We start from the raw sequence: 20,999 nt of genomic DNA on the forward strand, positions 1-20,999 counted from the left end.
AGCATAGGGTAAGCATTGTAAAGCCCAGAGAGGTAAACTATGATCAATGCATAGTATAATCATGGGAAAACTGCTAAATTACCATTATAAGTGTTTCCTTGGCTTCCTGTTATGTATTTTTTTTTTTTATGTGTGCTTTAAAACTATATATCTTCAGTAGAAAATGTAAAAATGTTAAAAGGAGGATGTGACAGCCATGACGAGTGGTCTGACGTCAGGCAGAAGCAGGAACAAAAACTGACACCAGGGCAAGTAGTGCAATTCAAGTGGCGTTTGCCGTTTTTATTAAGCAAACAAAAATAAATAAAATATTTGAACAGAAAACACTTTGCTCAAAGAGCAAAAATAAAAGGTTTCAAACAAAAACAAATCACGAACACTACAACCCGTCAGGCTGGGCAATCGCCTTCACTGACGCTATCCTTGGTTAGTTTCGTTTTTTTAAATAAATCACTCTCACTCTCACTCTCACTCTCACTCTCACTCTCACTCTCGCTCCTCTGGACTCCCACCACAAGCTGGAGAGCTGCAGGCTTTTTATAACAGGTGACCATCTCCCGATTAGCAACAAATTAAATCACCTAATTAATTCGGGAGATGGCCACCTTCTGCACAAGTTTTTAAATACTGTGTGGATGGGGCTTCCCATCCACGCTACTAAATAATAAACAAACATTCAGCTACGCCGTCCTAAATACATAAATAATAAATCCTGCGGCGCTCGCCGTCATATAAAATACAATACAAAATTATAATAAACAAATACAAAATACACTGCACATGGGCAGAGGGGACTCCGTTCTAAAACTAAAATAAACAAAACAATGTACAGGGCTGCTCGCCCTGTTACAGAGTATTACTGCATAAGGGATGTTCATATGGGTACAATTTCACTGTTACACCTTCCTGTATTTTTTCTTTTTCTTAGAACTGGGTCAGCACGTGCGGGTCCCTGTTTCTTGCTACAGATCTGTCACTGGCTGTATTAATTTCCTTCCCTGATGAATTTGCATGACTTTTTCTATAACCCCCATCCCACAGATAAACTGAGCACACTACTCAACAAATGTTTAACCTTGATGCTAATCCCTATGATCTGTCATAAGCATGTCCTCAAACCAGGCTTGATATAAAGCAGCTGTTGTGCTGCTGAGTCAGAAACTCTAATCAACCAGTCTAATAAGATCACAGAAGGGGTTGGAGTCTGATGTCATTTTTTTGTCTATTGAAAGAAAAAAAAATGAATGGCTCTAGTTGTTGTTGTGGTTGGTTTCATTCAGATTAAGAAAAAAAAAAAACTATTTTATTTATTTATTTATTTTTAAATAATGTTTTAATTTGAAATGATACATTTTTTCTGTCAGTAGTTTCTTTGTTGTTCTGCGGGTATGTCAAGGTGCTTTTTCTACTACTTTGTGGATTTAGTTAACCCAAGGATATTAACCCAGCTTTGGTTCTAAGCAAAAGTCATATTCAGATAACCAACCTACAGTGTATCATATATAATAATAACTGAGAAATAAAGCAGAGCTGTGCTGTATAAAGAATATATAAATTAAATTAAGCAGCACACAATAAGTACACCTAATTTAATGGATCAGTGTAAGAGAACAGGAGCTCCTATTATTAATGTGTGACTGCCATGTGACCTTGCCCAGGTTTAGTATCCCATATAGTTCAAAATTGTTTATACAAAGCTGCTACCTTTACAATTATCGGTATATACGTGTTTCCTATAAAATGCAAAACCCAGTGGAGGTGGGTTGTCGAGGATTTGTGGCACACTCCACAACCTGGTTTCTCAGAGACACCGGATTCAGTGGTCAAGAGTTGCAACGCATAGTGAAGAACTTATCTGAAGCAGCAGAGAGCAGCAGCAACTGGCTCTGGTTGAGACAAAAAGATTCTGGGTGGGGACCTCAAGCATAGTAGAAAGAAAGCAATGTCGATGGAAAGGAAAGGAAGTAAACTGGGCTTAGCTGAGTGGGGGACGGAGGGGGGTGATGCCGGGACGCCAGAATCACTGTCGAGCTCTCTTAAGGTGTCGTGGGCTAGCTGACGAAACACCAAGGATGGAAGGTGCCCACTTGGAGACCTCAGAGAAGTACCCTACTCAGCTCAGTCCAGATGGTTGTCATGATGATGCGCTAAGGAGGACACACTGTGGTTGATCCCTGGAGCCAGCATTGTAGCCATTGTGTGTGCTGATGTGCCAGGGAGACAAAATAGGCTGATCCCTGGAGCCAGCATTACACTTCAGCCATCAACACCAGGCAGAAGGATATCTACATCATCAGATGAAAGGGAACACAGATGGATCACATTAGTTTATTGTAAAATAAGCTATGTCTTTGTTTGTGCTTATCGTGGTGAGAGCTGAGTCCAATATCAGCGTGAAGTTTTAACACCTCTCATGTAATGAAAATCAAATTAAAGTGTCCAATCAGGTAAGCCTATTTCACCCATATAATTTCAAGCACCCAATTTGAATGCCACCCTAGCAACCCTTACACCAATTCAGGAGGACTTAAGAACATCCAACCTCTATTACTAATGTCTCTGCAAAGCAGAGCTACTTGTGGGTCTCAAGTCAAGATCTGCAATCAGATGTGAATAGGGTTTGAACCAGCAAGTTTAAGAATGTATGACTCATCCACACTCTACTGTGCTTTTGTTAGGTGAGCCACAGGGGACCCCTACTAAAAAACATTGAAGATTAAAAAGCTTTCTATCCGGTAAAAGCACTCCGCGTGTAGTGCAGGATGCACCCTATAGCCTGGACGTCGCCGGTTCGAGGCCAGGCTATTCCACTGCCGACTGTGGACGGGAGCTTCCAGGGGGTGGCGCACAATTGGCCGAGTGCCGCCCGGGTGGGGAGGGCTTAGGTAGTCTGTACCCCTGTAGTCTGGCCGGGTGCCTGCGGTCTTGCCTGTAAGCTGTCCAGAGCTGCGTTGTCCTCCGACGCTGTAGCTCTGAGGTGACTGCATGGTCAGCGCTGGGGTGGTAGTGGTGAGCCAAGCCTAAAAATAATTGGATATGCCAAAATGGGAGAAAATAATAAAATAATTGGCAACTAGTAAAACATAACAAAAATAAAAAAAGCTTTCTAATTTCGGTTTGTTGCTGTTTGAAATGAAGTTGGTACCACTATACAGAACTTACACCAGTAATAATACATACAGTGGGCATTAACGAGTAAGTAGCGGGCTTCCGAAAAATATATAGCGTTATACATCTCCATGTGTTGCTACAGCACAACTCTAGATTCCTAAGGACTTTTGATCTCTAATATCAGTAAGTGGTATGGTGGCTGTGGAATTCTTGGTCTCAATTACTCTATATCCCAATCATTAATACAGCTCAGAGTGTCCATGCTGATGACATTGGTTTTGTTGTACATGATATGGTTCTTCCTGGCATGTTTCTTTGTTTTTTTTCCACAGCAGCGATGACTCTTAGGGCATTTTCCCATATGGAGTCAGTTATTTTTAAATTCACATCACACTCAAAAAAAAAGAAATAAGCAAACCGACTCCTGCTTTTTCCATGCGAGCTGTATTAAATATTACAGCACCGTAAACAACTCAACAAAATAAGACTACAAAACAAAGTTCTTATGACAAGAAATATATTTTAATATACTATACAAAGCAGTTTCATTGGGCTCTTTCTTACAGTACATATCAGATTGCTTGTTAACAGCAACTGCGCAAAAATTTGTGGAAAAAGTTCCTAAATTCAGTGTTGAAGACGGTGTAGATGATGGGGTTCAACGCACTGTTCACGTACCCCAGCCAGGTTACGATGCTCATGAGCTCTGGGGAGATGTCACATGACTCGCACAGTGCTCTTGTGATGTGCACCACAAAAAAAGGAGTCCAGCAGAAAAGAAAGACACCTGAAATACACAACAGAAAACGGGAAACTCTGAATCCATGTATTTCATATTTCCAACATATTTCTAATGAATCAACATTTTAAAAATCTTATTGTAACATGTATGATCCATCTCCACTTCTGGATAGCCATAAAGTTAATACCTTTGCAGTGGGTTTTGTCCTTTTTTGTGTGTCTTTAAGAATTTGTTTTCATGCAGCAATAATTGTTAATTAGATGCTCAAAGTATTGCCCAACAGTGCAAGCAGTCTGGATATCCAGATACGGTACTGAGTGTGCGGTGGGGGAGTGCCTGGGGCTGTTATAACTGAGCGGTACAGAACAGCGGACAGGGTTGATGGCTCGAACCGCCAGGAGCCCCTGCAGTAAGGACAACGCTTAGGTCTTACAGTAAAACCACTTTTCACTGCCAAACGGGCCTAGGAGGTTATCAACAATCTTCTTTCTTTTAATCTGATCTTTCAAACTGACCATGGCCATGCAATCTCGGCTGCAGGATTGAGATGCTGAACTGCTGATCTTAATGAGCGGCTCTCTGGATTCAACTCTTTGCTAGACTGGATCATTTCTGTCATTTGCAATCTCTCTAAAAAAAATGAGTATTGGTTCAGTTAAAACAAGCTATAAGTTATAAAACACAAGACTGCTGCAAGTCCTGTTAAATGGCTCTATTATTTGCCAATCACATAAAGCAACTGTCTGAACTAGGTTTACCTGACCAGCAAAGAGTTTTACCATTTATAGTAAAATACCTATTTCTATTTATAGATTATCTCAGAAAGAAGAGCGATGGATTAGCTACACAGACTTTGGAGGTCTCTTCAATAGTTTTGTTCTTTGTGACTTTTAACACTAATATTCTTTTTTTTGGTTGAAAATTGCTGAAGTGTGGCAGAGCATGTTTACATATATTTTACTGATTTAGATTCTTGCTTTGCATCTGAGTTGTGGTGTAAAATGTCATGTATTAAAATCAGTCCAATTATTAGAAACTCCTTTAACAGTTCATTCATGGCAAATATGACTTACAATACATTGAGATCTTGTGATGGTTAACTCCTGGGGTCTGACTGGAGGTAACTGCCTTTCTGGTGTATCTTTTTTGCAGATAAACTGTATGTTAGAGTTTCTTCTTCTCAATAATTGGCACTGCATTGCAGCCGAAAAATATTCCTCCACTTATGAACCTCTTTCTGCTGGGATTGCAAAAATGCACGGTTTGCTTGATAATTAGCTACTTCCCAATCCTGGCCAATTGCAATTGACATAACCGGCTTAACTAAAAGACCTCAGTATAACCAGCCAATGCTCATGCATTCCTTGACGATTTCTGTGCTTAAAGGATTTGATCTCAGAAGACTAAAAGGGACATTATTCTACAGTGATTGAAAAACAGAGGTGAAGGCTGCCCTAAATTCTAAACATTCTGACAGTTTTGAAAGTGATTTTTTTTTGTTTAATAAGAAAAGTGCACCACATAATATGAAAAGTAAAGTGACTACACTTCATAGTGTAGCTAATATTATCCTTCTGGAAGTTTAGTGTAGTTAAATAAATTTAACCAAGGGGTAGCTACAACAAAGCAAAGTGTGAGCAACACACAGGGGCGTTATGGGTAGCCCATGTTTGTTATGCAATAATTGGCTTTACTAATTGGCCTTAAGTTTACATAATATACTGCAAATGAATCATGGCAACAGACATCCATCTCCAAATGGGCTAGCTAATGTAATGGAACTCTAAAAGCACTTTATCTGGTATTCCACAGCTATAATTGTAACATAGCGTATACATTGTTATGTGCAGTCTAACTCTTCACTGTCCAAACATTTCTGTAAGCAATTAAATGTAAAGTGTGCTGTTATATTTGTAATGTTAAATATGAACTGTCTGCAAAGGGACTGTAAAAGCATAACAAGGTATAATAAAGCACAGGAATGTGCAAACTACTGTAAACTAAAGTAAAACTAATTCTGTCAGGCTTCCAGGCTTCTTGAGATGGGCTTTTAAAATGAAATGTGCTGCTGCAATGTCATTTCTCTGGCGCTGCTCAGAGCAATTAATCTCAGACTCAAACCTGGATCAAGCAACTAAAAATGTATATATATACAAATGCATTTTTAATGGAGGAGATGATACAGTGATCATGGGAGGATATGGTTGCACGCCTTGCACATCATTTATATAAATCTTAAGCATAAATATTTTAATTTTAATAAGTCTCCAATTCCTTGTTAGGTTATTTCATACCTTGACTCTTCAAAAGAAGATCCCCTGAATTTTTACCAGAATGAGAATTAAACTAAGGATAAGATAGCTGGGTTATCTTGTGCTTTAAAGGTGCTCAAATTTAGATGTGATTTTACCTTGTCCCATTCAGGGTGTGCTAAGTTAACACTGTTAAAATATTTATTTGGTCACATGAGGTACTGCAGTCTGTAAATATAATTATTTTTAAAATGAATGGTTAATATTTCCACCCAAAACTGTTTCATCAACTGCTGATGATCGTTCTGCCATTCTCAAAATCGATATGGCTGATGCCATCTGCTTTTAATAAATCAGACCTGAGGCACCTCGGAATTCCCTTTAACTGCAAAGTCAATTCTAAACGGTGACATCACAATGTGCCACATCACAGCCACTATTCTCATCATTTCAATAACTATCCCAATGGAGTTAACAAAGGATTATTTTGATAAGAAAAATTATAGCTGGACTTTATGACTGATATATTAACTGTGTCTGGGTTAGATCCATCTTCTGCCCATTGACTTCTACTAGTGCCGGTCCAATAACCCTATGATAGTGTTCAAGCTCATTCACTGGAACACTTCCAGATTGTATCCTGAATGCTGAGTCTGTCACTATTTTTAAATCTAAGCTCAAAACATATTTGATTTGGCCTGTCACGAGCAAGCAGTTTGTAGCTCTTTTGTCTTGTTTATTTCGTTAAAATGCCCTGAGATGCTTGCACATGAAGGATGCTATGGTATGGTATGATAACGAGTAACTCTGACATCACTTCCTGCCTGAATTCCCTTTTCAAAACACAGGAACATGCCGCTTTACCAAGACATCCGACAACCAAACAAACAGTAAGATAATTAAAACAGCCCTCTCCCCATTATAGGAGGCTGTGTGGTCCAGTGGTTAAAGAAAAGGGCTTGTAACCAGGAGGTCCCTGGTTCAAATCCCACCTCAGCCACTGACTCATTGTGTGACCCTGAGCAAATCACTTAACCTCCTTGTGCTCCGTCTTTCGGGTGAGACATAGTTGTAAGTGACTCTGCAGCTGATGCATAGTTCACACACCCTAGTCTCTGTAAATCGCCTTGGATAAAGGTGTCTGCTAAAGCTCAGGACACTCACCAACAACAACTGGGAGCACCTTCATTGCCTTCCTCTCCCGCCCGTTGATTTTGGCTCGCTTCTTCTTAGAGGGTGCCTGGACACAGTTCAGCTTAGGTAATGCTATTGTCTGTGTGTGGCCATCCTTATACTCCTTAGGAAAAGTGCAGTCTGGATGCGAATAGCAATTGAGTTCCTTCAGTTTGACATCAGCCGGATCCCCCTCGATAGCGGGAGGGGGGCACTGAGGCAGGGAGTGTCCGCTTTGAAACTTCATGGAGGCGTGCATGCTGTTTTTCAGCTTGGTTTTGCGTGCCTCCTCCCACTTCTTTAAACCCCGGAACATCAGGCAGTACAGGAGCAGCATGATGGGGCAGGGAATGAAGAAGGAACAAACCGAGGAATAAATGATGTAATTATTGTCCTCCAGCTTACACAAGGTCGGGTCCCTGTCAGGAACATGGTTTATCCCAAAGATCACAGGGGAAGCCACAGCTAATGCAAAAATCCAGGTGACGGAGAGCAGAATTATTTGTCTCTGGTCGATGTGCTTTCTGTTATAGTTGAGAGGAATGGACACAGCAATGAACCTGCAAAAGAGATGAGATGTTTTAGCAAGTCAAGCAAGGAGAAAATGTAGGTGTGGATTTATTCCTTAAAGCTGCTCACTACTAGTACTTCTGTAGGGTGTGATGTCGTTGGACACTGTACAATGTTTTGTCAAATATTTAACTGACTTGTAGAAGCTTGTAATGTAATATAATGCTCACATTTTTGTTTTTGTTTGTTATAATTTTCAGATTTAAAAAAATGAATATATATTAGCAAACAGGGTTAAGCAGATTGATTAAGAAAGTATTATTGGTCTACAATATAACAGCTACTTGATAAATATGTTGGGTTTAACACTTCATTTCAGGGCTTAACCCTGAAATGCAACCCATTAGACTTAGTGGATTTGATGAAGCACTGCACCAAGCATTGGATTCAGACCTCCACAGGTGTATCAATGCACATTTCTCTTTGTGGCTACATGATGAGATGAGGACCTTACCCAGTAATAAAGTTTGACAGGTAAGCAGCACCTGACTGGTTTGTTTATTTTCCATTTCAGGAATTCTTTTAAAATGGAAAAAGGAGGTCACCTTTACATGTAAAGCATGGAGATCTACTAAACATTTCAGACTGAGCAGTCTGCTGGCCTTGCCCTGACAGTTAAAGACTTCAGCTGACATGGCCAACTTCCCCCTAAAGAATCAAACACCAAGCCTGGCATTCAGGCACTTCCTATAAAGTTTTCTCAAAGGTGAACAGTGATGGAGCACTTCACATCCTATGGGACACCCTGAAGCACTGTCTTAGATAGTTTGATCAAAAGTTTGCTTCATTGAAACATCAAAACAGAAGCTTGCCCACTGTCATTTCTGCACATGACATCATCACACAATACAGAAGAGCTCATAAATACTAGGTCCCTTGTGATAAAACGAAAACAGTTGAATTTAGTTACTTTTTTTTTTTTTAAAAACACCAGTACATAGTTTGTACTTGCATTATGTGTATTGCTACTTAGCATTTTGCAACATTAACATAAACTTTACACTGAAGCAAATGGTTTGTGAATTTGGCTTCCTGCCCTGTGTGTAAATTATCAAAATGCAGCTGTGGCGAAAGAAGGCATCAACATATGGCTGGCGTAACAAAAGACAGTTTTGCAAAAACAGGTTTCCAAACTATAGCTGCTCAATAAGGACCTAAAATAAGGTATCTGTCAGCACAGGGAGCCTGATAGCATGCATTAAAAATCATCCACACATGATAACAAGAGACCGCTCCGCTACACACAGCTACACTGTGACATGACTGACATATATGACTGACATGTACATATACAGTGTTAGGCAAACACATACAGGCAGGAGAAATAACAAGAGTACAAACCGGTCGACACTTATTGCGCAGAGGTTGAAAATTGAGGCAGTGCACAGCATCACATCCATTGTCATCAGCGCATCGCAAAGCACTGTGTTTAAGGTCCACACTCCTCCCTGGAACTGTGAAAAGAAAGAACAGGTTTTAATGTTTCTCAGGCAAGTACAAAGTGATAATAAGATCATCCAGTCACTGCAGGAAAAAACAAATCCTATCCGCTTTGAAGTAGGCATTAGTACCTGTTTATTTAAACCTGCAACATCAGCGTGCAATAGTTTGTTGACTATTTACAGCTGAGTGGCATCAGAGTGCAATAGTTATTTGACTATTGACTGCTAGAGTCACCATTGGCTGCTTTGCAATCTAAGGGTTTATTAACATTGGCCGAAAGCCATTGGATTTTTATATTATGCATGCCATAATGGACAACCCTTTTCAAATCAAATGAAAAAATCTGCTCCATTAGATGGTTTGAAACCCAAAAGCACATTGATTGTTTTGTGAGGTCAAGAGAACCATTTTTCCTCTGACATATTGATTATTTATTAAATTGATCTTAAATACAGGCAAATATAAAAACTGTTGTCATTTAAAGCATTACAATATGATCCTACCTGGTATTTTACATATTTTTACCAAGCAATACACTAAAGAGACTCACATATCCAGTTAGAGGTTTGACTTTCAACACTAAAGATATTAAAAGGGTCCAAATGGCAGCAGTATTGTCTCAAACAGAATTGTGAAGCTGTAGATACCACATTTCGCTTTCTGATTCCTGTGGGGAAAATGAATATGAATATGTTTGCTAAATCTGTTGAACCCAGACTAGCGGATCCTCCAAAACCTGTTTGTCGTGGCTTCAGGTTAAGGGCTGGGGTTTGAACAGATTGTTCCCATAGGGGTGTGTAGACTGTCAAAATCCAGTTACACCAGAACAAAGGAGTCCCATACAAAGTTCATAAATGCTTTATAAAAGTTAACATGACTTCTGAATTTGGAAACTCGCTTTGAACAGCAGCCAATGCTATGCAGTCCAATAAAAAAGTGTCTTCATACACAGAAGAATTTGTTTGCTTTATACTGCAATAGCATCAATATCCTTGGTAGTGGTCATTACCTTTAGATAACTGACTTTGTCTTTTGTTATATGCCAATGCCTTTGCCTAAGGACACCTGTCACTGTGATCAATTATCTAGCAAATAATGCATCAGGTGTTAATGCTTAAAAAATACAGAGTAATGCATGTTCTTATAATCATTAACTTAGCAATAGTGTCATAGCAGTATTGAAATGGCCCATTTATAAGAACTATAAGATCTGGTATGTTCTCCACTTAATGTTTTTAAAAAATGGTGTGATTGCTATTCTTAGTGCTTTAACATAGTGGTTATTGGATATTCAAGTTAGATGTTTCAATATATTGGTATCAGATATTATTTTGAACCCCTATTACTATATTATTCTAAACCCTGCCTTAACACCAACCTTGAACAAAGGTAGGGATGAGGTCAAGATCATATAATATTATTGTGACCTATGGCATTATTATCCTTTCTGATGAAGTTCTTCTGTTCCTGTTGTGAAAAGGTCAATTTCTTCTCTATTGTTTCTGCAGCGATTAAGGGAAAAAAACATCAGACTGTTTCAGCAACATGTGCTGCTGTTGAACTTTAAAGCAACAACATGTTTGTTCCTTGGGGCAAAATAGAACTACTGAGCCTTCTTGAGTCAACTGTGAGTGCATGAAGGTGTCACTGATGGGAACCAAGACAAGGCTGGGAGATCCAACCATAAAACCCCAAAAAGCTAAAACACACACACACAAAGAAAATATCTTCTGGTTTCAGGGAAAATTGTATTGTTTCTCAAATGGGCTTTTCATTTTCAGCTGAACCAGGCAGGGCATTTGTTTATTAGAACAACAACTGCACGGGGTTGAAGACCCGTAAAAAAACAAACACTGAACTAAATAATACATTTGATCATATAATTATATGTTATCTTATTTAAGGCTATGGAGTGGCTTTATACTGTACTGTATGTGGATTTGCAAAGCCTTCGGATTTCTTTTTAAGAGAAACGGTAAGAGTCCCTTCAGAAAGCATCCATCTATGCAAATGAAAACAGCTTTGATAATGCACATTTTGATTTATCATCTAACAAGCTCCTGATTGCTGTTCTTGTAAGTGACCGGCATGCAACCTCTCCCGAAGAATGTATAGCCCCTCATGATGGATAATCACCCAATCAGAGAATGAAGAGGCAATACTTGCCTTTATGAGCTGTAATGCACTGATTCTCGTCAGTATATTTCCCCTGGCTGTGAGATATGACATAAAAAAGTCACAGAGCCCTCTATCTTAGTGGCTTACTACACAGCTGTAGGATCTATGATGAATCCATTTTTTCACAGAGGGTAACCAATGCTCCCATCTTTGTGAAGCATATGACCCCTATCTGGTGAGATTGAGATCTAGGAACTTGCTGCAAAATGTAATGTAATTTTAAATCAGGAGGCATGGGGGAATTGTGATGGGTTTTTCATGGACACATTAATACTGGTGTTTGTCCATGATTGTCTAAATCTCTGTATCAGCAAATGATAACAGCTCAGCAAAGAAAGGTATTGGTAGTTTTGTGTTGCAGACAGTCTCTTCTTTATTGTGTTTCTTGGTGCTCTTAGTAAATTGAATGTGTTTTCGTTCAGACTCCCTATATTGTGCAGACTTCCGTTCACACACAGGCTCTTGTTCTGGTACAACACCCTGACACATTTTTCACAATTACACCACTCTCATTAATGTAAGATCTTTGAAGACCTTAGAAGACCTTAGAAGATAGCCCCCCCCCCCCCCAGACACTGCACACATAAACACACACACATTTCTAACATCATTCCATAGCATGCTTCGTCTAGGAGTTTTGCCTATGATTTTTTCTACTTTCTGCCAGGTAAGTACACCTAAAATAACCTTTAGTAGCATGTCTGACAGTGGATTAGCTAATAGGATAATATTATTCCCTGACAAGACCGGCCTAAAGAGGCCTAAAGAGGATTGTTCTAAATGATTCACACCATCAAAGCTTTGCTCTAATTGCCCTGTCATTCTCATAATATATACTAGGATGCTCTGGTCAAAGAGATGCTTTCTCAATAAATTGCACCTTGTGTCTTTTTAAAAAAATAACATGAAGGACAATTAAGCTGGGTAAACCCTCAGGTTACTGGGGTATACATGGCAAAAGCATAGCAAAGACTGGTAAAGCATAGTAACCCCATAATGGAAATATTATTAAGCCAAGTATGGTAAAAGAGCAAACATGATTAACAATAATTGCATAGAATAAGCATAGTAAACTGCAAAACTACATCGCAAATTTACAAGATGAACTTTCAAGGGCCACTAGGTCGACATGGACTGTTAGAGCACACTTGAATCTTGACCTGAATACCCCCTCAGTCCTGAGCCTCTGTCAGGCACGGTCAGATGAATGGTGTGTGCTGGATCAATGTCCACTGGGGGCTAAGTTAAGACCAGCAAACTCATTTTACATGAGATAGATTCAAACACTGATCTCCCCTTTGTGGGAGATTGTAATATTTATAACAAAATGTCAGCAAGATCCCAAAATGGCAAACTGCCTAGTGCCAGAAGGAGATTTGTGTTGCATTTTTTAAAGAAAGCGTTAATCTCATGATATAATTTTTTGCCAAACATTACTGTGGTAATTTTATTTTTTAAACAGGTTTTAAAGACGAAATGTAAATTGTGAGCTGAACAGCTTTATAATCCACATGCTTATTTAACCACTGTCATAAACCCAGTCATAAACCAAAGCATTGCTTTTAAAAATTGCCATTGCGCGACAGTACCATGTACTGTATATGTACATGCTTGAAAAGGTTCTTAAAAAGTTAAACAAAAATAAAAACAAAAAAAAATATTATATTGAAGCAAACACAACAAAAAAAAGCAATTTAGGAAAGGAACCAAAACGTAGGTCAATTTATGAAAACAATCTATACATCGCAGTAGATAACTCGCAGTGTACCACTTTTGGTGAGTTAGCTTTTAAAACGTGTTTAATAGAACCAACGTGATAAAGGAGGCATTATTTTAACAAACGAACTTCTAATTTACAGATCGGCCAACATTATTTGATATTCTGTCTTTACCACAAAACCTAGGAGTGGAGCTATGCACTTACTCACCTCCGAGTAAACGAAAAGTGGTAAAACCAGCACAGCGAGGAGCAGGTCTGCCACTGCCAGACTGACTATGAAGTAGTTGGTTGTAGTTTTTAAAGCTTTTTCTGTCCACACACTAAGGCACACCAGCAAGTTACCACAGATTATAACAACTATTAGCAATATACCGAAGACCAGAGCGGGGAAGATGTAATGACTGTCCGGTAGCAGTTCGGTGTAGTTAGAGGTAACGGTAAGGTTGCTGTGCATGTCTGCTGACAGCAGTCTCTGGGTTGAACAAAGATCCACAGCCTCACGCTGCAACCGCTGCTCGGGAGATGGTCGACTTCTTTTAAATAGACTCTCATCTAGATATTGTATCGAGCCGCTTCACTGAAAGTTTCAGGTTTGTTTAAGTCTTCTAGGTATTTAACCTTTCTGCACTTCCTTTGACAGGCAATACGACTTCTTTTTTTTTCCAGATTTTCCAGGGACGTGATCTTCAGCACCACATGCAGTGGACAGAGCACCAGCTCACCGAGTTTCATTAATCTTTACTGCACTCCTTCAGAAGCATAAATAAACGAACAAGTTCCAAACGCCCACTCATAGCCCACTTCAACAAATCTTTCTCGTTCGTGTTCTTTTTTTTCTTTTCTCATACGTCTTCACAGGGTAACAGTATCAGCCACTAACTTATACAGCGTGTTTGGTAATGCAGCAAGCAGACTATTTGTTTGATAGGTCTGAAGAGTCATATTGCACAAGTATGACCAGCTCAGAAAAAGGTTCAGGTGTACAGGCTGACAAGGTTCTTTAGGGTTTGTCTCGCCTCGCGGTTGAAGCTGAAAGATAAAGTAATGAGAATTATTTTTGCCGACCAGCATGCGTTTCTCGTCAATAAGGCTCCTTAGTGTGTTTACCAATGGGCAAATACGTGAGCTTCTACACGCTTGAACGTTGCATTTACGTAATGTGAGCGAGATCAGGACCTTCTAAGATGTAGGTGACATTCCTTTCCGTCACTTGACACTAATCACTTCTGTATAACGTGTTGCTGTAATGTGTTAATGTTTCCAAATGGGAGCCCTGATGTCAATGTGTATACCTTAATTTACGCTCATTTGCTGTAAACAAATTAACTCCAATTTTGAAAGAAAGAAAAAAAAACACCCCTAATATATAAAAATTTAAATCACTTTCGCGTTATTTGTTTCTTATTTTGTAGCATGGAATTTCTCTTTTTCAAAAAAAGAAAAAAATTAATTCAAGGACGTTATCATTGTGATGAATTGCAGGGAATTCGATGTTAATCCGGCTTTACGCCAAACGATTTTTGAAATTTAAAAAGCTACTTTATGCGACTATATTCCTTTTCTTGTACAAAACACTTTTTTTTATTTTTTTTTTTTATTATTTTTGCCTGTCCGGCAACACAATGTATTGCATATGAAACAGTCTTGAATGTGAGGCTGGATTAAAAAAATAATAATAATATAGAGGGGTGGTTTAGCATTGTATCTATGTTATACAGAAATTACGCATTACAGGGTTAAAATAGCATTTATATTTATGTTAACTTGTGGTAAGGGGTCATACATATGTATCAATAATTTAATTTCTGCTTTAAAAATATCTCAGTTATATATTTCGCAGTTTCAGTCTGCCTATATATCTTTTATCGTGCCTTCAGTTTCATTGAAGACATATTTGCAGATCAGTATAAATGTTACTAATCAAAAGAAAATCAATTTAGCTCAAGAAGCACATCCTATTTAAATTCTGTTGGTGCCTTTAGTCCTAATGAAATAGAGACATTTTAACATGTGCCTGACAGCCTTTCCATCTGGCAATGGTCTATTAATGCAGTATGCATATTCAAGCTGCATTATTAGAAGGATTTTTTAAAATCTAATTGATATAATACATTTAACCCAAAATCTCGCCATGCAGCTTGAGAGGACGTGTTCTTATGGGATGAGACTTCTGAAGTGAACTGGGGCAGATGGCGGGAGCCATCGACCCCTCAGAAATGATACAGTTGTAAAGTAGGAAGGGAGAAAGAGGAGGACAGATTATGTAGCTAAATCCCATTTTAAAAGCAACTATCAGGGTAGACTATCACACATAAAGCAGCACAAGTTCCACCTTGCTTAGACCAGCAGAAAGCCTTTAAATGTTCCTTAAAGAGGACGGGGAAGCGTGTAACGTGCAATGTTATGTGATACACTGTTTTCTTATGGTTTCTGTCCTGTCCCCAGTCGGTGAGATAACACGAGGTTAAACACTCTCAAACCAGGAATGCAGCCGAGCCCGGCTCTTTTGCATAGTGGTTATTATTATTATTTATTATTTGTTTATTTAGCAGACGCCTTTATCCAAGGCGACTTACAAAGACTAGGGTGTGTGAACTATGCATCAGCTGCAGAGTCACTTACAGTTACGTCTCACCCGAAAGACGGAGCACAAGGAGGTTAAGTGACTTGCTCAGGGTCACACAATGAGTCAGTGGCTGAGGTGGGATTTGAACCGGGGACCTTTTGGTTACAAGCCCTTTTCTTTAACCATCATGGAGGAGAGGGGTGATCAACATTCAAAAAGTCAGAAAACGTAATAGAGTGAATAGTGGAACTAAAAGTATATATCCTGGTAGCTGCACCTTTTAAACAAAGGGAAATTTGGGTTTGAGCAACGATCAAATACAATGTTAGGCTTCATGCAGTGCAACCCAAAGCGCGCTTATCCACCCTCAGAATGTACGGCTTAATATACGTTGTTTATGAGCACCATCCATTCCAATCAAACCAAAATCTGTTGATAACAATGCCTGTACACAGACAGCACGGTGAGCAGGTTTACTCAATAAGGTTCCTTATAAATCTTATCTCCCGAGCACAGCAGAGCTCAGATTGGCGGAAGATAGTATTGCCACTCGGCACGGCTTTCTTTCATCTAGATGTACAACAGCAATAACTCAAAAAAGAAAGGCTAGACTCTCCGAGCTGTGGTTGTTTATTTTGTCTGGGCTTTCTTCACAAAACAAATATTGACAATTACATTTTTCATTTTTATCCACCTTTTCCAAATTTTGACAGGGTTCATTATCTAGAATGGCACCTTCTAAATGCTTGATTTTAAAAGCATTGGAAGTTCCCCAATTAGAATTTCCATTACATTGTACTTGTGGCTAATCTACCTGTATTTGAAAGTATATCCAATAAAATAATAATAATAATAAAAAGTTCTTAAACACATTTGCTATATTTATTATATATTTATTTTCAGTGTGTCTTTTATTTTTTTATTTTTAAATCAAGATAGTCTTACATTTACTAGCAGTAACATTACATTTTCAGCTTTATCAAAGAATCATTTCAAGCGTGTCATTGGTAGCAAATGTTCTCAACATCTGTGTTGATTTACATGTATGCATTTCACCTCAGGTTTTTTTTAGGAACCAGCAGAGCTGCAACCACCTGTCTGTGCTAGAACAGCATGTGAGTGACAGACATTGTAGCTCCAAAGACAGATTTATCATGTTGGTATAATTGCCCTATTCATTCTGGCATTGGTCCTTGTTTGGGTAAGGCTGTACATCAATATTTCCATGACAGGTCTGAGTTAAATAGGCAGCTTTTCATGAACCATTAGAACAACCAAAAAAGAACACAGTGTTCTCTCAGTGGAAACAGAGACACAAACAGACAAGCAAAGTTGGGTTATATTTATTCCTTTGTATTTGTGTGAAAATTTTATTCCAGAATACATATTAATATTATTATTTATTTCTTAGCAGATGCCCTTATCCAGGACGACTTACAATTGTTAAAAGATATCACATTATTTATACATACAATTACCCATTTATACAGTTGAGTTTTGACGGGAGCAATCTAGGTAAAGTACCTTGCTCATGGGTACAGCAGCAGTGTCCCACACCTGGGATTGAACCAACGACCCTCCGGTCAAGAGTCCAGAGCCCTAACCACTACTCAACATTGCTGCCCTATATGTACATACATATTAATTTGTCCTAATGATTGAGTTACTTTAATAATAATATTGCATTTATAAATGTGTTAATAATGGTTTACAAACAATATGATATGGTTATTCATATATAGCAATACAGCGTTACTTAAAAAAAGACCTTATAATTACCTTATTCCATGACATGAAGGTCTACACAAGTAATTTGTCAAAACAATGTGATATTTAATTGTTATTTCTTGTTAATAATAACCTCATAGATGTTTTATAAATGGATCCATATGGCATTACACAACCTATGGATTCTGACCCCAAATAGCAGCATGTCACACTGTGCTCGTGATAATTGTAAAGCTTTTCTGTCATAAAAAAAAATAAAAAAATTCTTGCTGACACAGCTGGGGCTGTTGAGTCTAGATTGCTGCTTGAACCAATCAAGCAGAATCCCAGCTTCTGATGTTTATAAAGAAAAACACAATATTCTCAACACACATACCTCAGGGCTAATCAGTTGTTGCTGTTTACTATACTGTAAGTTGTGTTTTTTTTAATGGAGAACTAGAGCATAAAAGGATATATAGTGGTTTTAAAAAATCAACACAGCTTGATTGTGGAAGAGTTTTAATCAGCCCAGCAGTTAAGTCGCATTTATCTGTACTTACTCTCAGAGTAATGTATTCCTGCGTTCCATTATAATGGCAGTGATTTTCCCTCAAGAAATTCAATCAGAACCAGTAACAGAACACATAATTACCAGTAAAGACAACACAATAGATGTGCCACACTTTTTGTATAGTACTGCAGCACTGGTACTGATGATATTATACAGAGGCTGCAATGGCTTCCCAGCGTGCTTTGGTAATAACATTTTGATACTATCAAAATGAAAGTATTCTACCAATGGCTTGTACCATTGTAGCTGTCCTTGTGTTACCACACTATCTTATTGAGCCATGTTGAAAATTCACCTCACTTCTGTTAAAAAGTCTACTTAAAGGGGCATGTAATATGAATATGTGAAATAGATGTAATTAGTCTGATTACAGACATTTTTTAAAGAGTTTTTATTTTACTGTTGTAAAATAATTAAACCATACCTTATTATTTCAGCACAGTGAAAATATGGGACCAATTGTAACTTTCACAGTGAAAGAAAAATCGTATTTACTCTAAAATGTGATTCATAGATGCCTGTTCACCACATCTTTCATAAAGTTAGGCTTTCTGAGCCCTACCCTACTTTATCATAATGTTAACAAGACACTTTGTATACCCCCCCCCCCCCCCCTTGGTTGCATTAGCTGTAAAGCTACTTCTCAATCTGTCAGTGAAATTGGTACTCTCTTACCTCCTTCTTCTATTTTCGGCAGGTATAAATGACCTATTCAAGCCCTGTTTTCTCTCAGGAAACATTTTTTTTTGGTACAGACAAAATTGTTCAAGTTACATCTATAAGGCTACTGTTTTCAACATTGTCGCATAGAGGTACAGTAATAGCCTTCCTAATTAAACTGTATGGGGAAAACTACACATTTCATTTCTATTTCACTCTGTTTTGTCTTAATAGAACGTCACTCCATGCATTAGTATAGACGCGCACTGGAAATTGTTATACATGCCTGGTCATGGCCACTGCTGCAGCCTTACCTGGGTGTCTATTTTTGGATTCCTGTCACAGACAACTACAAGGTTGAATCCCTCAGTGTTTAGCAATTCTGAGTAATAAATCATGGCTGATTCACGATGGGAAGTATCCTAGCATAAAAAAAAAAACCATTACCACAAGTTCAAAAGTAATTATGATTACATGGAAACTACCATAATCCCCACGGTCATTCTAAAACTGGTACAAGACTTTATATTTGGAATGTATAAAACTAGACAAGTACAGTGCATTTATGAAGTTTGTGGGTTAAAAGCATGTTTCAAATGACCCAAATTGAGACCCTTGACTGAAATGCTTCAATGGATTTTTGGTTGTCTAGGATTGTGGGATATTATTATGTATTAAATACCCAGTCCAAACCAAGTTCCATATCATTAAAGAAAGAGAAAACAGGCTTAACTGAAATTTAAAAAAAAAAAAAAAAGAAACGGAGGAGAATGTTAACAAGGGTTTAGGATATTCAGAGGGGAGGGGGAGGGGAGGAGGGGTTGTATTTGTAGTGAAGGCTAATGCCCAGCTTACAAGTAATTTATTGTTTTGTTTGAACATTTTTTACAATTATAAGATAGAGAGAATAAAAGTTGCCAACAGTGGTTTATAATAAGGACATCCCTGATTTAATAATTCACTCCCCTCCCCTCTGGGGAAACGACAAATGGTTGTAAGACGGTAATCTTGCCTACAAGCGGTGAACACAAATGAAATATTTACAGTATAAGTTGTTTCATCTTTAATGGAACTGCTGTTGGTTTTATCTGCAGAAATTAACACATTCTTTGTTTTTCAATGTGCGTTCAATCCTTTGTAGGCTCACTTGTACATTTTTACTATTTTTCAGGTCATTTTTATTAAATTTGCATTGTTATTTTTTTAATGTGAGCACCATCTTTAAATCTTTTATTATGTCTCACTTCTCATAATGCAAACAACATACTGAAGACTGAAGTTGTTTAAAAATTGCTGCAAATTCCAAGTGGTAAACATTTAATTATGAAGTGCTGGTAAAGCGTACCTTCAGCAATCACAATCACTGACGAAATGAAAGCACTTTGAAGTGAATTTTAATGATGCCTGTAGCAATCTCACTGATGGATTTATTTTAGCAGTCGCACCTCAACAGTGCACTCTAATTTCAAGTACTGTTGGTAAGCACATACTAAACATACCTAATTAGCCTGCTTGCATTTGAATTAGACACATAAAACTGTATAACTACATGCATAATCCTACATTATATTGATATGGAAGCTGACATAACATCCACATAAGAATTTATTACAATTTTGCCAAATGTATTGCCATGGCATTTTACTTCACAATGATATGTAATAGATTTCAGTGACAGAAGACCTTCTATTATAATCACAGACATGCACTTGAAATGCTCGATCCTTACATGCACGTTTGGTGGATTTTCAAAGTGTTTCTGACGATTATGCATTAGTTACAGTTTTATTTAGCCTCGATGAAGGTGTGTTGGATGCCTCATAGTGTCCGATTCAAACAAAACATTACAGTTACAATGCATCTACATGCTGGTCCCTATAAATCCCATTTCATTTCAAATGTAAAATGTGGTCAAATCAAAACAAGAGTCAATGTGGAGCCATGTGAAAAACAACTGCAGCCCAACTACAGTAAATGCACCTTAAACTGGAGCAAAAAAATAACAGCAGCACAATAGGACTGCACAACGTAGCTTCAATACTATAACTGAATTGCCACTGCAGATCAGCACCAGAATTACGTTCCAAATGTAGTTACTATGGTATAATATTACAGTGCTTCAATTAATATGTAGTCTGCCTAGACCCCTACCCTCCTGCATCAGAAATTATGATACTAAGCACCACAGGATCCTTTCAAACTATTGTACCTGATACCAAATTGTCGTCCGTCCTGTCCCCCTCCCATCCCCCCAACCCAATTTGTGTTACATCCTAACACTTGTAGATGTGATTAGAGCATCA

At 38.2% G+C, this 20,999-nt stretch overlaps 1 protein-coding gene across 2 annotated transcripts; it reads right to left on the reverse strand.

Moving 5' to 3' along the window:
* Nucleotides 1-262: 262 nt before the first annotated feature.
* Nucleotides 263-14,313, reverse strand: LOC117434428 (D(4) dopamine receptor-like). 2 transcript variants are annotated; one of them, XM_059003317.1, is made up of 5 exons: nt 13,398-14,313; nt 9,190-9,302; nt 7,270-7,838; nt 3,790-3,898; nt 263-3,020 (listed from the first exon to the last, which is right to left on the reverse strand). In XM_059003317.1, the coding sequence occupies exons 1-5, from the start codon at nt 13,641-13,643 to the stop codon at nt 2,990-2,992; spliced, it is 1,068 nt and encodes a 355-aa protein (XP_058859300.1). In that variant the 5' UTR covers nt 13,644-14,313; the 3' UTR covers nt 263-2,989. The 2 variants fall into 2 exon arrangements, with proteins under 2 accessions (XP_058859300.1, XP_033912846.2); XM_034056955.3 differs by lacking the exon at nt 263-3,020 and having other exon boundaries at nt 3,058-3,898; nt 13,398-14,310.
* Between the last annotated feature and the right edge of the window lie 6,686 nt (nt 14,314-20,999).

This window comes from Acipenser ruthenus, chromosome 28, assembly GCF_902713425.1.
Source record: "Acipenser ruthenus chromosome 28, fAciRut3.2 maternal haplotype, whole genome shotgun sequence".
Classification (NCBI taxonomy): domain Eukaryota; kingdom Metazoa; phylum Chordata; class Actinopteri; order Acipenseriformes; family Acipenseridae; genus Acipenser; species Acipenser ruthenus.

What these genes read in the sequence shown, in the direction of transcription:
- LOC117434428 (XM_034056955.3), bottom strand. Translation starts at nt 13,643, where the DNA reads ATGCACAGCAACCTTACCGTTACCTCTAACTACACCGAACTGCTACCG. An exon ending in TGCGCAATAAGTGTCGACCG is followed by an intron (nt 7,839 to 9,189) that starts GTTTGTACTCTT and finishes TCTCTTTTGCAG; the next exon opens with GTTCATTGCTGTGTCCATTC. An exon ending in GGTGCTCCCAGTTGTTGTTG is followed by an intron (nt 3,899 to 7,269) that starts GTGAGTGTCCTG and finishes TGTGTATTTCAG; the next exon opens with GTGTCTTTCTTTTCTGCTGG.